A 15,000-nucleotide genomic window follows, 5' to 3' on the forward strand; every position below is an offset into this window, starting at 1 on the left:
AGCATAGGGCCCTCCTCCTGCAGGACAACATTCCAGTCCACAACTCGCATGTCGCCAGATCAGAAGCACGAGCGTGATATTATGAAATCCCTAATCTCCTTACCTTGCACCCTCTGACTTTCATCTCTTCACAGCCATGAAGTATTTTTTGAAAGGAAAGCTTTCCCAGATGATACCGCCTTCAGTTCTGAAGCCACGTCGTGGTTGGAGGACCAACCTGGGGTGTTCTCCAAAAACGCTCTCCAGAGCTGCATAACATGATGGGAGAAATGCATAACTCTGGGTGCTTCCTATGTAGAGAAAGACAAATAAATGTGCCAAGTTTTGTTGCTCTACTACTATGGAAAGTTGGGCAGGGGCATTACTTATTGCACACCCTTCGTATATTTAGGCAGCATATTTTCTCTTAGGCATATTTCATTACATAAAATAGACGCTGTTTTATATTAATTCTTTTTCTGATCCTTTTCAACTTCCGAATAACAGTCTTCACTTCTGGCAGGAAATGGCTAATCACCATATTTATCATAAGTTTGAGGACTTTCACATTCTTCACGATTTATCTTGAGTGATTAATTAATCTAACTGGTTGTGAATAATTTATATACTTTTTTTCCATTATGTAATTATTATTTTTATTTGATTTATTTTCATCTATGAATGTGTATATAAATAAATAACTTTACAAACATAGCATGTTATCAATGTATATATATATATATATATATATATATATATATATATATATATATATATATATAAGAGAACGGCTCTGTGTGTGTCTCTGTACATTTTTCCAACCCAATAACTATGTTAAGTTTCAGTCTACAGACTCGAAATTTGATATACAGGGTAGTGAGATTTAGGAAAATCTTTATAATCTGTTTTTGGCCAGAAATTTGTCTGGTAAGGGGTAAAAGTCCAACGATTTGACAACTCTACCAAACACCTCCGACAATTTTTGGTCTAAACACTTGAAATTTTAGATGTAGATTCTTGGACATGGATCAAACTTACTAACTTGATTTGAGCCAAAACAATAAATGTGAAGACGTCATAATAGGGGTCATGGTAAAAAAAATTTACAGTTTTTTTTTTTTTTTTTTTTTTGCTCAACATACACCTCCAAACACCCGGGCAACAAGAGGCTGAAATGCCAGTAATTAAAAAGAATAAAAATGAAAAAAAAATAAAATAGAATAAAATAAAATAATTAATCAACGAACAAAAATGAAACGTATATAAATTGATCAAAACCAGTAAGATTATGAATGACGACGGATTAGAAAGTACTCGGAATTATTATAAATGTAGTGATTAGCCAGTTCCTGCCAAAAATGAAGATTTTTATTCGGAAGTTGGAAAGGATAATACATAGAATCAATAGAAAAATACGGCTATTTTATTTTATGATATATATATATATATATATATATATATATATATATATATATATATATATATATATATATATATATATATATAAAGCTGAACATGTGTGCGTGTGTGTGAATAGTTTCCTATATGGTTGACTATTTAAAAAAAATGATTACATATAATGATAGAAGATGTATCGAGAAACGGAAATTGGTATGTTTGATCTGCCAGAACGGTGATTCATTAAAATTGTGGGGTCTGCGTTCGCGCCTGGTCCACAAAGTATGGAACTAAAAAAATTAAATTAAAAAAAAACGTTTACAAGTGTTTTTGATATAGATGTACGTAAGAATACTTTGATACGTATGTTTTAACTTAAATATGGATGGTATAATACAATTGTGGGGTCTGAGTTCGATCCTGGCCTCCATAGAATTTAAATAAACACTAACTTTAATAAAGACTTTTCATAACTATCTGTGTAAATATACTTTGATAATTATATTTCAGTTTGAAGAAATATAGTATAATAACATTATGGGGTGTTCGTTTGACCTTACCTCCATATAATGGAAATATCTCACAAAGTTTAACAGGGGTTTTTAATATAGATTCAGAGAATATTGTGATAAGTGTTTCAGTGTGACCAGGTATGGTATAATAAATTATGACGGTTATTTATTTTATTTTTACTTTCATCATATTTTGCTTTGGTTCTGATACCCCCAAATTCAACCCAAACTAACAACCCTTCCTTTTCATAACCTATCATATTTCATAAATTAGAGTCCATTTTCCGTAGACTGTTTTAGAACCCAGTCAACGACGGATACTTTTGCTAGTATATATATATATATATATATATATATATATATATATATATATATATATATAAATATATATATATATATAATGTGATATTATGTTATTTGATTCTTGCGCATCTGCATACGACATTGAGAATTTCATTAGCATATTTCTATACTGCTATAAAATTACGCAAAATATTGATTTTTTTAATTTTCTCCTCTTGGATACAGTATTAACATTGTTTAATTATTATATTATTTACAGAAAAAATTGTTTGGTCATTTGACACTATTACAAAAAAAAAAAATTAAAGTCAGCTCACCTGAATGTGAGAAAAAGGAAGATGACGACGGAGAATAAGAAAAAAGAAAATGCGGAAAAACAGACGAGGAATTACAAAAAAGTCAAATACAATACAAAATACGAACGTATATAAAATATGCTCTAAACCAAATATATGTAAAAGTCAACGTCATATTAAATACAAACAGAAGGGAAAGATGTAATAGAAACAAAAATATACAAATATTAAAAAGCAAATTCGAGAATGACGCAACAAAAGAAAACCAGGAAAGTTTACAGCATTAAAAAAGTATAAGATTCTAGAAAAGTAAAGACACTTGTTCTGATATAAACTTATATAAATAAACATGGTGTGTGTTAAAAAAAAAACCTGTACACGTATTAACTGGGAGTGAAATGTTTAATTGTTTGGATAATTAATAGTAAAAATACACATTACAAATCTCGTATCAATGTCTTTATTAAATCTAGCTGTACTAGAGCTGGAAAGTAGTAAGAATAGATATGTTTGTTAGTTCTGCTACGGTAACAAAACTCTGGTGAATGGCAAGTATTCATCGACAAAAATATGGATCCCCTCTTACTTGTGAGATAAGGTTATGAACTAAAAGTTTACGTTAAGGTAACTCAAGCAGAAATCACTAGAGGAGCTTAGGCCTTGTTAGCTGCGACATTCATGACCCACAGGCGTGCGGATTATGCTCTGGTACCCAGTTACCTAAATGCAGGTCATGGGTAAATGACATAAGTGGGTAGAAGGAGCTCCTGAAAGCCGTGGTGAAGGCAACACTTCTAGGAGAGGACAAGTCTTTAAAAAATCCGTCGCCAAATCAATTACCGGTCATCTTGCAATAGCTTATCACTGGAATATTCTTGAGGAGGCTGAGAGAGTGACAACCGTGTTGTACAAGCGTTTGCCATTTTAATACAATTATGTATAGACGTTACTTAGACTCTCTTTTTATCTTTATTTTTTATATTTTTAATCGTTTATCTGTCATTCATTTGTATTGTACGACCTATGGCGATGGAGGAGTGGGAAATTGTACAGACCTGACCAGTTGGAGGTACACACAACTGCACAGAGGCGAGAAGAAACCTATCTTCACGTCGTTGTAGTGCTTCCATAGGACAAGAGGCCAACTTCGGTGGGGGTTCGTGTTATTGAGCAGCCCTATTTAGGGAGAGCACTTCTCACCCAGAGCCTTGGAAAAGTACTAGAAATGTTCAACAAAAATCGTCTGTTATACTGTCATGGGTTAGTCTCCTGCAGCTAACAGTGGATAAAGTGAGCAGAAAGAAACCAAAATTTCACTTCAAAACAGAGTAAAACTCAACTTTGGCTGTTTGAATGTCCGTACTGTACTTGATAAAGGATCATCCGACGTCCAGAGCGCAGCGCAGTGTTTGTCACTTAAGAATTACCGAGTCTTAATAAAGATATTGCTGCTTCATCAGAAATGCATCTTTCGAGATAAGATCAAATAGCAGAGGTATCATCAGGCTACATCCTTTACTTGATTGGTAAATCGGAGTGCATACATGTTTCAGTGGAATTTCATTTAAAAGAGAACCACCATCTGATCAGACCAACGTAAAAGTTGCTATATATGAATAGCATCCTCTTTTTTATTATGAGATGACCACTTTGAATTCCACTGAAACATGTATGCACATATGTAACAAAAAATATCAGCATAATAAAGAGACTATATCAAAGCGATGTACTCCATTGAGCATTCTTTAATAATCATGCTGGTTTCTATTGGATTTACATCAAGGAAATTAAACTATACAACCATTATATACAGATACAAAACAAAAAAAAATCGATAAAATGTTCCTTCTAAACGATGTTTTACTTAGCTCAAACTATTATAAATCTTAATAATAAAAAAGAAAATTTGCCCTGGAAATTTTGAACATTAACCCAAAACTCTAACTGTAATTCGCCCCAAATATCTGCCCTTTAGATGAGGACTTAAGATTTATTCTTGAATTAACTGTCTCATGTCATAAGAGACGACCCCTTCAATTAACCCAATTCCATTAATAAGCACAAATAACACTTAGACTTCAAACCTGCCCGAGAACAACAAAGTTTCCTAACAACCAATCCTTCAATCTCTAGTAGTTAATCTTAATCCTCATCTAAGTTGCATTCCCACACACCTCAGAACTCTATTGCATCTTCAACAAATATAACTACCTCGACTATATTCCATGCTACACCTAAAATACACACATCTATTTATACCCGCGAAAGGGTGGCCGCGCATGAATTTTTGTGGAAGCAGGTGCCCAATCTCCAAACACACCTCTTCTGAGTCAACATTGTTAAATACCAGTGGCAAGTGAAGTGTATGTACAGGACGACTTGAAACAAATGCCGAGATGAGCGGAGAGTACATACAGTGTCTATAATTACCAAATGGTAACATATCTGGTAATAACCAGGCTGAATATTGCTTAACTTCTGTGATCTGACGAGAACCAGTCCGTCAACGTAATTATGCCGTATATACACATATAAAGAGATTATGCATTTCCCATCAAAAACCCGAATCTCAAACCATATACACTTTTCTCTAATAAAACATATAAAGCTAAAACTACCTTAGATAGTATAATAGACAACCTCACAGATAAAAAACATTTACCTTTCTTTAAAATAAACAATTCTAAGTAACTCTTCCTAATACAACCCAGCTAAACCTACTATTTCCTTTGTAACGCTCAGGTGACAGCCATAATCACAGCATCTAAAAAAAATAATTGTCATAAATTCTTGATACGATATCTTATAAAGATTTTGGCATAAAATTAAAATTACATATCGCAACCAAATAAACATCGCTGATGAACCGCCCTTCTGATAGAGACTAAAACTGTTGCTGTTCTCCCAATACACCTTAAGAAACCTCACTATTTTACCCATTACTCATATAATGACAGCAACCCACTTTAATATTATACTACTGTAGGAACGCATTTTGAACTGTACGTCTGGAACTCCACATATATAAGCTTCTTCCTACTAGAGACCTCAACTAAAATTCCTTACACTAGATTCCCCTCACTTTTTCCTAATTAATACAGTAAACCATAGTAAAGCTTGTTTCTTTCAAACTATAACCCCAATTAAATATGCTTTAACCTAAGATTATAATGTATCCCGACCACACATAATTATATTCATCCCCTCACTCTGATTCAGAAAGCTACTCTATAATTCTGCCTGTATAACATTGTTCATATAAACTCTCCTCTATAGTCACTATGTATTTTCTCCACATGAGCATACTAATCGCTTCTAAACTTTGTTAAATGTTCCTTGCTTTTCTTGAGCTAATTTTCGTTAAGAACTGTGCCTTTCCCCAGCAACATAATTTAATTTAAATGTAGTTTTTTCTCCTCCAGCTCTTGTATATTACTCATCCCAACATGCTTTTGTTTTCACTTTTTGCCTGTAAACACTGATTTACCTATCATGTAAATCTAGTGTGAACATTTTTTTCATAAACCATAGAAATACAATTTAAAATGAACCCAACCCATTTTTTTAGAGTCAATGACCCCTTCAATCCCCTGACTTATACCTTAGAAGGAAGCTCTACACATACATAACCGCTCACTTAAAATCAATGCAAGCATACAATTCCCCACCTCTTTCCTCATATCCAGTTGGTAGGTTAATTCTTCCCTTGAGTTTGTTATTCAACGAACTATGATACATGCGACTCTTTTTCTGTCTCTTTTTTATGATCTTTCCTATAATTCTAATTCAACCTCCTAATACCCAACTTTTTCCCTGTTTGTCGATCTTTGACATTTTCACTATATAATTGGGACACGGTAGGAGGAATGCAGAAACAATACTATCAAAGGAGGGATCATCATTGAGGACCTAACTTTTATCCTTCCAGGTTTTGGCTACTAGCAGGAAACCGCAGCAGAATAAAACCCTGATGAATTGCTGTAAACAAACACAGGTGGAGAAAAATAGACTCATCAATGTGCGCAAAGTCCAAGGAAGGCTCCCAGGATATAGCAACCAGGTACTACACTGCCCGGTCACTTTACTGGAAGGAGGTTATACAGCAGCTATCAGAAGATAATTTCTCAGACTGGCTAAAAATAGCAACAAATAGCTTACAAAGTAAGGTATGAAAATTTAATTTAACTTGAATCAAAAAATTACCTTGGATTTATTTTATGTAATGTACATTCTGTTGCACTTAAAAAGAATCATTGGAAATTTCATATCTATATCATTAATTGCTACATGAAAGATAATGTTTTTAAATTGCAACAAAATGTACATTTCATAAAATAAATCCAAGGTAATTTTTTGATTCAATTTAAATTATATTTTTATACCTTACTTTGTAAAATTTATAAAAGTGCACGTTGAAGATGAATACATTTCAAATTGAATCTTGTACCTTTATTTTTAAAGCCTATAGTAAAAACATTTTGTTTAACAATTTTCATGCCTTGGATGGAATGCTTTTCTAACTTGTATCTGATCTTTTTAAGATTATATTTAAAACTCTCCTTCTCTCTATTTAAGTTTGTATTGCTCCTCGCAACACAACTAATTTTTGCAACCCCGCTCTTTGTATTATTACATATCTGAATATTCTCTCATTTTCAGCTTGTATTTCTCCTCACACCACAACTCATTTTTGCAACCCACTCTTTGTATTATTATAGGCCTGACTATCCTCTTTTTTCAGTTTGTATTTCTCCTCACACCACAACCCATTTTTTGAAACATCCTCTTTGTAATACTGGTCTGATTAATGAGAAAATCTGATTGTTTTACTAAAAACTTCTGAATAACCTTTTAGAATACATTTTAAAAATTGTTTCAGAATAGAAAATATTTAAAATTTTATAACATACTTCATACAGGTTTCATTAACAAATATTCAGTAGATAACGAGAAAAATAGAAATAAAAATTTCAAAAGGACCGTATAACTTATTACGGTATAGTAGTCCTCGCCAGTGAAAGTCTTTGTTAATAACTGGTTACGGTCAATAGTAGTTTTTGCTAGCGAAAATCTTTGTTTTTTTATTCTATTATTATTATTATTATTTAAAACATTTTGTGTCCTGCTCTTTCGCGCGAGGACTAATTATATATATATATATATATATATATATATATATATATATATATATATATATATATATATATATATATTCAAAACATGAGTTTCGAAGGAGTGACCACGTGTGAATTTTTCTTTTTTAAAATGAACAAATCTTTATTTAAAGTTTCAAATTTTCAGTTCATAATAAAGCTTTCATGAGGGATCTTTTTAAATCAATACATTTTCTCACATGCCATGATGTAGTTTTGTATAGTTTATTTGTCGAAAATGGTGATTGTGTATTGCCCAGTCCAGTGGAGAGTTGCCTGTTCCTGTGCAAATGTTTAGCAAAGAGAATTAATCCATGTTGCGTGTGTGTACCTCCGTGTCTGTGTGTATATATGTATATAAATATGTGCCTGAGATTTAAACACCTGTATAAATAATATAAATTAGTCACAACTGGCCGTTACAATCGAATCGCGTTTGTTAGTCAAAACTCTCTTGGACTTCCACGTCGTGTGTCACCGTCAAAAGAAACAAAGAAAAATAAATAAATCCGTGTCAGTATTTTTATCATTTTTAACAAAAAGTACCGTTTCTGTCCCGTCTCGATACCACTAATAAAGTATCTCGCTGCAATATATCCATCTAAACTTTTTTTCTTCCGACTGCACGCTGGCCACAACTGACCCATTCTTCCCCTCACTTTACATATTTGTCCGATTCGGGGTCGACTTTTTTTTCTTTCCAACCATATGTGTCTTTTTCATTCTCTTCAGACGCAACCTGAGCGCATTTGCCAATTTGCATACGTGTTACAACGCTGCTCCTTCTGCTAATATAATCGCTTGCAAACCATCCTTATGCTGATGCAAATTATTTAATACACACTCATATGCACTATATTTCAACAATAATAGATCATTCATTACTGAAAAAAGCTATCGAATTCGTCTAAAAAGTAACTTGTCGGAAAGAATTTACACGATTTGCGTATCTTACTATTTTAACAATAAAGTTAACATACAACTTATATATTAGATTTTTTTTATTATTTCCGATTCCCTTTTTTACTTCTTGTATCAAAAAACATTTTGTGCACGTCTTCTTGGAAATTATCACTAATATATTGATTGCAGTTTTTAATAATACTGGAACGTACCCCCCGCCCCCCAAAAAAATTAAGCCTGACTCATCTTTGAATGTGACATTGCACATTACACATTGCAATCTTGCAAGCACACTAATGTGACAGAAAAACACATTAATAATAGTGAGACAAATTATGAACCAGCTTATTTTGTGTATTGAAAACATCGGCGTAGAAGAATTGGAATAAACTGAATTGAATAAAGAGTTCACCAATAACCCATTTCGAAGACATAATTTCGTGATCTGCACGGATTCGTGAAACAACTCGACAATAACAGGAAAGCACCCATAAGAAAATGTTGAATTTTTTTTAGGTGATAAATACTAAACAATATATTATATACCAAAACAGCACACGCGCACACACAGATATAATTATTACTGTAATAATTATTTAATATGTACAGGCACTAGTGTTTCATCACACACAAGTAGACATACACACATACACACACGCTACACACACGCACACACACACACACACACCATATATATATAATACAAAGCTGAACGTCTGGGTGTGTGTGTGTGTGTGTGTGGTCACGAATAGGCTCCTATATGTTTGACTATTTAAAAAAAAAACTGATTACATATAATGATAGAGGATACGGAATGGATATGTTGGATCTGGCAGAACGGTGATTCATAAAAAACTGTGGGGTTTGCGTTCGCGCCTGCCCCCCAAAGTATGGAAAAAAAATAAAATAAAAACGTTTACAAGGGTTTTTGATATCGATGTACATAATAATCTGTTGATAAGTATGTTTCAACTCAAATAGGGATGGTATAATAAAATTATGGGGTCTGCGTTCGCGCCTGTACTCGATGGAAATATGGCACAAACTTTAATAAACTCTTTTCCTATCTATTTGTATAAGTATACTTTGATAATTATGTTTGAGTTTGAAAATATGGTGTAATAAAATTATTGGGTGATTACAACCCTTTCTGTGTGTTCTTTATATTATAATAGTACAACCCTGAATCTGACGGCTCAATACTACACCGTTCAATAATGTAAAACTAAAACGAAGCTGTTCTGCTTGAAAAGGGCGCCATTTACTTCTTAATCATATTTTTTATCCATTCTTTGCTTTAAAAAAGTAAAGTAATTAAGTGTTTACTTTTTTAATATCCCATTTTACTGTTTCGGATAATTTTACTAAAATAAGTAAACCTTCATTATTTTTCAAAACTGTTTTTGTTTCTTTGTTTTTCGATATTTTGTCCAGATTATTTAGTAAGAGTGTTTAACAGAAAAAGCCAACAAAGAACTACCCGAAAAATAAACAAGAAATAAATGTTACCATAGTCAATAAAAGTGCAGTTAATATTTTTTTTGTGTGTTGAAATAGATTTTAATGCTCTTTACTTGAAATAATTTGAGTGACCCGAAATTAAAACGAAATTTTAGGCGATAACTACTTAAACGAATGTTTATATAAACTACACATGCCATAATCGAATATTCCTCGAGAACAAAATAACGGAAAACATTAAAATATGTTTATAAATATTCCTTACGTTGACGGAACTCTCTTAAATTGTGAACACAGAATGCTCAGGCGCCCCTCCTTCAAATTGAAAGCGGGGCTCTCCATTTCAAAGTCGCTGCCATTTTGAGTTTTTTTAAACCGGTTAGTGAATAAAAAAAATACAAACTACTTAAAATATAAACCGATGAACTTTTTTACCATAAAAGTAACTTTTATTGAGTATGGTAACATGTATTTCTTGTACACATATATTCTATATATATATATATATATATATATATATATATATATATATATATATATATAACATTTTCTCTTTGTGAGGAAACATCATTTTGTTGGTCACTCTTGAGTATGAATGGAAATAAAGTTGATATAAAATATATATATTTTCGCGAAAATTATCTTTACATTCATCATATTTTCTTAGGGTACAATGTTTGAATATCAAAGCCTATCTCTTTACAACCCCCTACTTTTCATAACCTATCATACTTTCATTACTAATAGTCCATTTTCTGTAGTATTTATTTGAACCCACTCAACGACGGGTACTTCTGCTAGTATATATATATATATATATATATATATATATATATATATATATATATATATATATATATATAAATTATTTCAGTAATTATTTAATACGTCCAGACACTCGTGTTTTTCATTTTAGGAATCATCGGTGCAGGGAATCACGATTAGAACTGGTTGAGAGATTCGAACCTGGCTACGAGATCATCTCTAACTCCAAAAGCAAGGAACACACCACTCGGTCAAGGTTAATCGCGGCGAGAAATATAGTTGAAATTAACATAAAGTGGTGGGCACGTATTGTTACTGGCTATTAGAGATGGTTTGAGTCAGTTACTTAAATTAACCGTCGTTTAGTGGTGGACACTGTCCGACTTCCAAGCTTATTATTGTTCGTTCCGGCGTTCAATGTAATCCATATCCAAAATCAGCCTCAATTGTACTGCTCAAACTTTTCAGGGGTGTGTGAGTGAGGGAATTCGTGCTTCATCAATATACAGATTTTTGCGCATATATGTGAATGTACTACTCTCTAGGCTTTTGTAAAATGTGTTTAACCCAGAAAGCAATGGAAACAGTAATGTTTTTTTTGGGGGAAACTGCCATCATGTGTTAAGTGATGCTTTTCTTAAAAGATCTGCAATTTATACTATACCCCCAATTAATCTAAATCTACCTATTTATTTACACGTTTTTTAAATATAATTACAAAAAACATACGTATTTAGCCTGTCTATTTCTCTCAAATACACAGCTTTTAACAGGCACACAAAAAGGTGTGCATGAATGTTCAATGTGTTTCTGACATTTCCTACCTATTAAGCATCTATAATGAGCACGTTCTGATTAACTAATTTATTCCATTATTATTCTATATTATGCGTTGCACAACTGAATCGCTGATGTTCGAATGAATACTAACAGAACTTATCAGTATTCTGATGTGAAACATATTTCAATCATTTTAAACAAAAGATTGTTTATATATTACTAGCTTTTACTTCGTTAAACAGTTTACACACAGATAAAAATTCAATGAGCCCCATGTATAAATTTTTCAATTTTGTTCCATTAGCAGCCGTTTTTTTCCAGAAGAACACTGATTAAAATATGTTCTACTTTTCTGACTACCATATGCACCAATTTTTTAGTCTGTAGAGTTGAGTTTATAAGTTAAGAATTGTCCTAACACAATATTCTTCCATTTTATAGATATACTAGCGTGCCGCGCGACATTGTCCTGCCGTAAAATACTCAGAAATTTTATATTTTAATTCATGCAGACTTCTTGTCTATTAAAAAACAGAAACACCGTAGGTATTAAACGTAAAGTTAAATTCTTTTAAAAATGAAGTAAAAATTGGAAAGAAACTGTGACATATCCGTACGATTATTATGTATTTTTCTAAAGAGTTACGTTCTTGTAAATAAAAAAAAATACTTGAGCTGCAATTGAAACCAAATGCCAAAGACAGTGAGTCAAAAGGACAATTATTAAGCCATCTTTAGACGATTTAAGTGTTTTAAAACTTACTTATTCTTAATATAAGACTTTGCAATGTGAACAATTCACGCATGCGCATTAGTTAAAAAGTTAACAAATAGATAAAAATCCGATGCCCCCCTCCACAGGAGTCTTTTTTCTATTTCAATTATCAACCTATTTTTCGACGAACACAACTTAATATTTTTCCACATGTCTGACTATCCTCTATGCTAAATTTAATGTCTATATATCAAAAATTCGTTGAGTATATAGGTTGAGAATTTTCCTCACATATTCTCACTTTTATAGACATATAAATATATTAACAATATAGGATAATGATGTTGTGATGTATTATGATCAAATTTACTTACCTTCCACGTAACTGTAATTTTAGTTTTGGGGTATGACAAATTGTGCTCTGCAGAACTAACAACTTGTTCTATTTTTGGAGGCAGATCTGGTTCTGAAATGATCAAAGTGCAAAAAGTTTTTGTAATTGTATTTACAGGTAGTATTTTTGTGTTGAATTTTTAAATAGATTACAGAGGAATATAGGAAGTCGAACTTTGATATGTATTCCCCTTTTATGCTGTATATACTTTTACTCCAATAAATTATATATATATATATATATATATATATGTATATATATATATATATGTGTGTGTGTGTGTGTTTGTGTGTATGTGGGTGTGTTTGTGTGTGTGTGTGTGTGTGTGTATACATATGTCATTATTATATTAAGGCAGCATTTTTTTCTCTAATACACGTTTCATTGAAAATCAATGACAATTCCTCTTTGGTTTTCTTGCAATCCATTTTTTTCCTTTGGTGAGCTTATGTTCGAACGTTCTTTTCGTATGTAAAAAAGAAATTTGCCGTAGTCGCGAACGATGACAGCTCCGATTAGTCAACGTCAGCTGAGTGATGAATTAAAAACTGCGTTAGTGAATTTATTGAAAAAATTTTAAACGAAGAAATGGTTTTAATCGTCTTTTAAATAAATTCATATTTTAAAATAAACAGGAATTATTCCTGCTCTTCAATAGAAACTATATGTCATCAAAATGAGTAAGAAAAGATTACAAAATAATTAAAAGACACCTAAAAAAGAAAAAAAAAATCTCGTAAGTGACATTTTGTAAGAGAATCACGGAGGGTAGGTGCGATGTCTTAGTATAATAGGCGAGTAAACATGTATTTGTATGGCAGTATATGTTTGAATATGACAATATATATATATATATATATATATATATATATATGCCAATTTATATATATGACAATATATATATGTGACAATATATATATATGACAATATATATATATCAAATATATATATATATGACAATATATATATATATATATATATGCCAATATATATATATATATATATATATGACAATATATATGACAATATATATATATATGACAATATATATATATATATATATATATGACAATATATATATACATATATATATTTATATATATATATGACAATATATATATATATATATATACATATATATATTTATATATACATACATTGATACGATTCAGAAACACTCTTTTGTAGATTAAGAACAGCTGCAAGGTACGCTTAAATCGCCAACACATTGGTGTTTTTGATCGGCTGGAAAAGAAACGCCGCACCTACTTTGAAGAAAATGTTCACATTGTAGGATATTTATACAAGAAAATGTATAATCTTTATTATATTCAATTGCATACAACTTTCTTGCTATCAAAGGAACATACAAATTACGATACTCTAAAACGATTGTGTTAATGTTTTTTAGAATTTTCTGGAGAACTGCCGAATGTGGGTCACCAAGAATTTCAATAGAAGTATGTTATCGGCCCTGATTAAAACCAGCATTTCCGGTATTAACTCAGAGAACAAATGTAAAATACACTTGTCAAACAACGTCCTTAATCTAACACTACTTTTTCCAATCCGAAATAATTCCAGAATCACTTATAACACTATTTTATCAAATTTTAATACGTTCGAGTTCAGATATAGCGACGTGACACTTTATGAAGTCATTTGAATTGCTGATTAGTGTCGCAATGCATATGGAAGACTAAAAAAACAACAAAGTAAATAATAATAATTTGAACATTAGGAATAATCCTGACGAAGTGCGTGAAAAGAAGGGGAGAGATTAGAATTAGAAATATACCTAGGACCAATAACGGAAATGGCTTAAATACTTAGGAAAACCCTTGATTGCAGAAATTAAGACACATGAGTTACAAACGCTAACCGGCCATATATAAAATGCAAAAAATATAACAAAATGATAAATGGACACCACAAGGGATTAAGACAAGTTAAACCGTATGGTTGAAAGTTAGGCCCCCCAAAAAAAAACAACAACACATAAACGTGGAGTCAGCATCAACTGGAATTAGACAAAGTATTTGTGATGGGAATTACCGAGGTCATAAAGCGCTTACCAGACTGCCGTTGGGTGAATGCGATGAGGTCTGGAACCTTAAGAGGATTTATTACCACTCAAAGTCCAGCAAGGCCAATGAGTGTTTCCATCAAACAAGTCAATGTTAAACAGCTGTTGCAATAACACAAATTAATTTGTAAATGTTATCAAAAGAAGAGAAGAGGACTGAAAATTTAGGGAGACTTGTTTTCACTTAGCCTTCTTTAAACACCACAAACGTTCGACAGAGAAAAATCTATGGTGGCTTTTGTTATGATTTTAAGT

At 31.8% G+C, this 15,000-nt stretch overlaps 1 protein-coding gene across 12 annotated transcripts in view; it reads right to left on the reverse strand.

Moving 5' to 3' along the window:
• The window catches only part of LOC145296730 (receptor-type tyrosine-protein phosphatase T-like), a 934,355-nt gene that overhangs the window by 433,166 nt on the left and 486,189 nt on the right, over positions 1-15,000 (reverse strand). For all 12 annotated transcript variants that reach the window (XM_080142749.1, XM_080142743.1, XM_080142746.1 and 9 more), the window contains exon 9: positions 12,640-12,731. In XM_080142749.1, the coding sequence (XP_079998875.1) occupies positions 12,640-12,731 (92 nt within the window). The remainder of the gene's footprint in view (positions 1-12,639; positions 12,732-15,000) is intronic.

Source organism: Euprymna scolopes, chromosome 17 (assembly GCF_053919585.1).
Source record: "Euprymna scolopes isolate OS-2025 chromosome 17, ASM5391958v1, whole genome shotgun sequence".
Lineage (NCBI taxonomy): Eukaryota > Metazoa > Mollusca > Cephalopoda > Sepiida > Sepiolidae > Euprymna > Euprymna scolopes.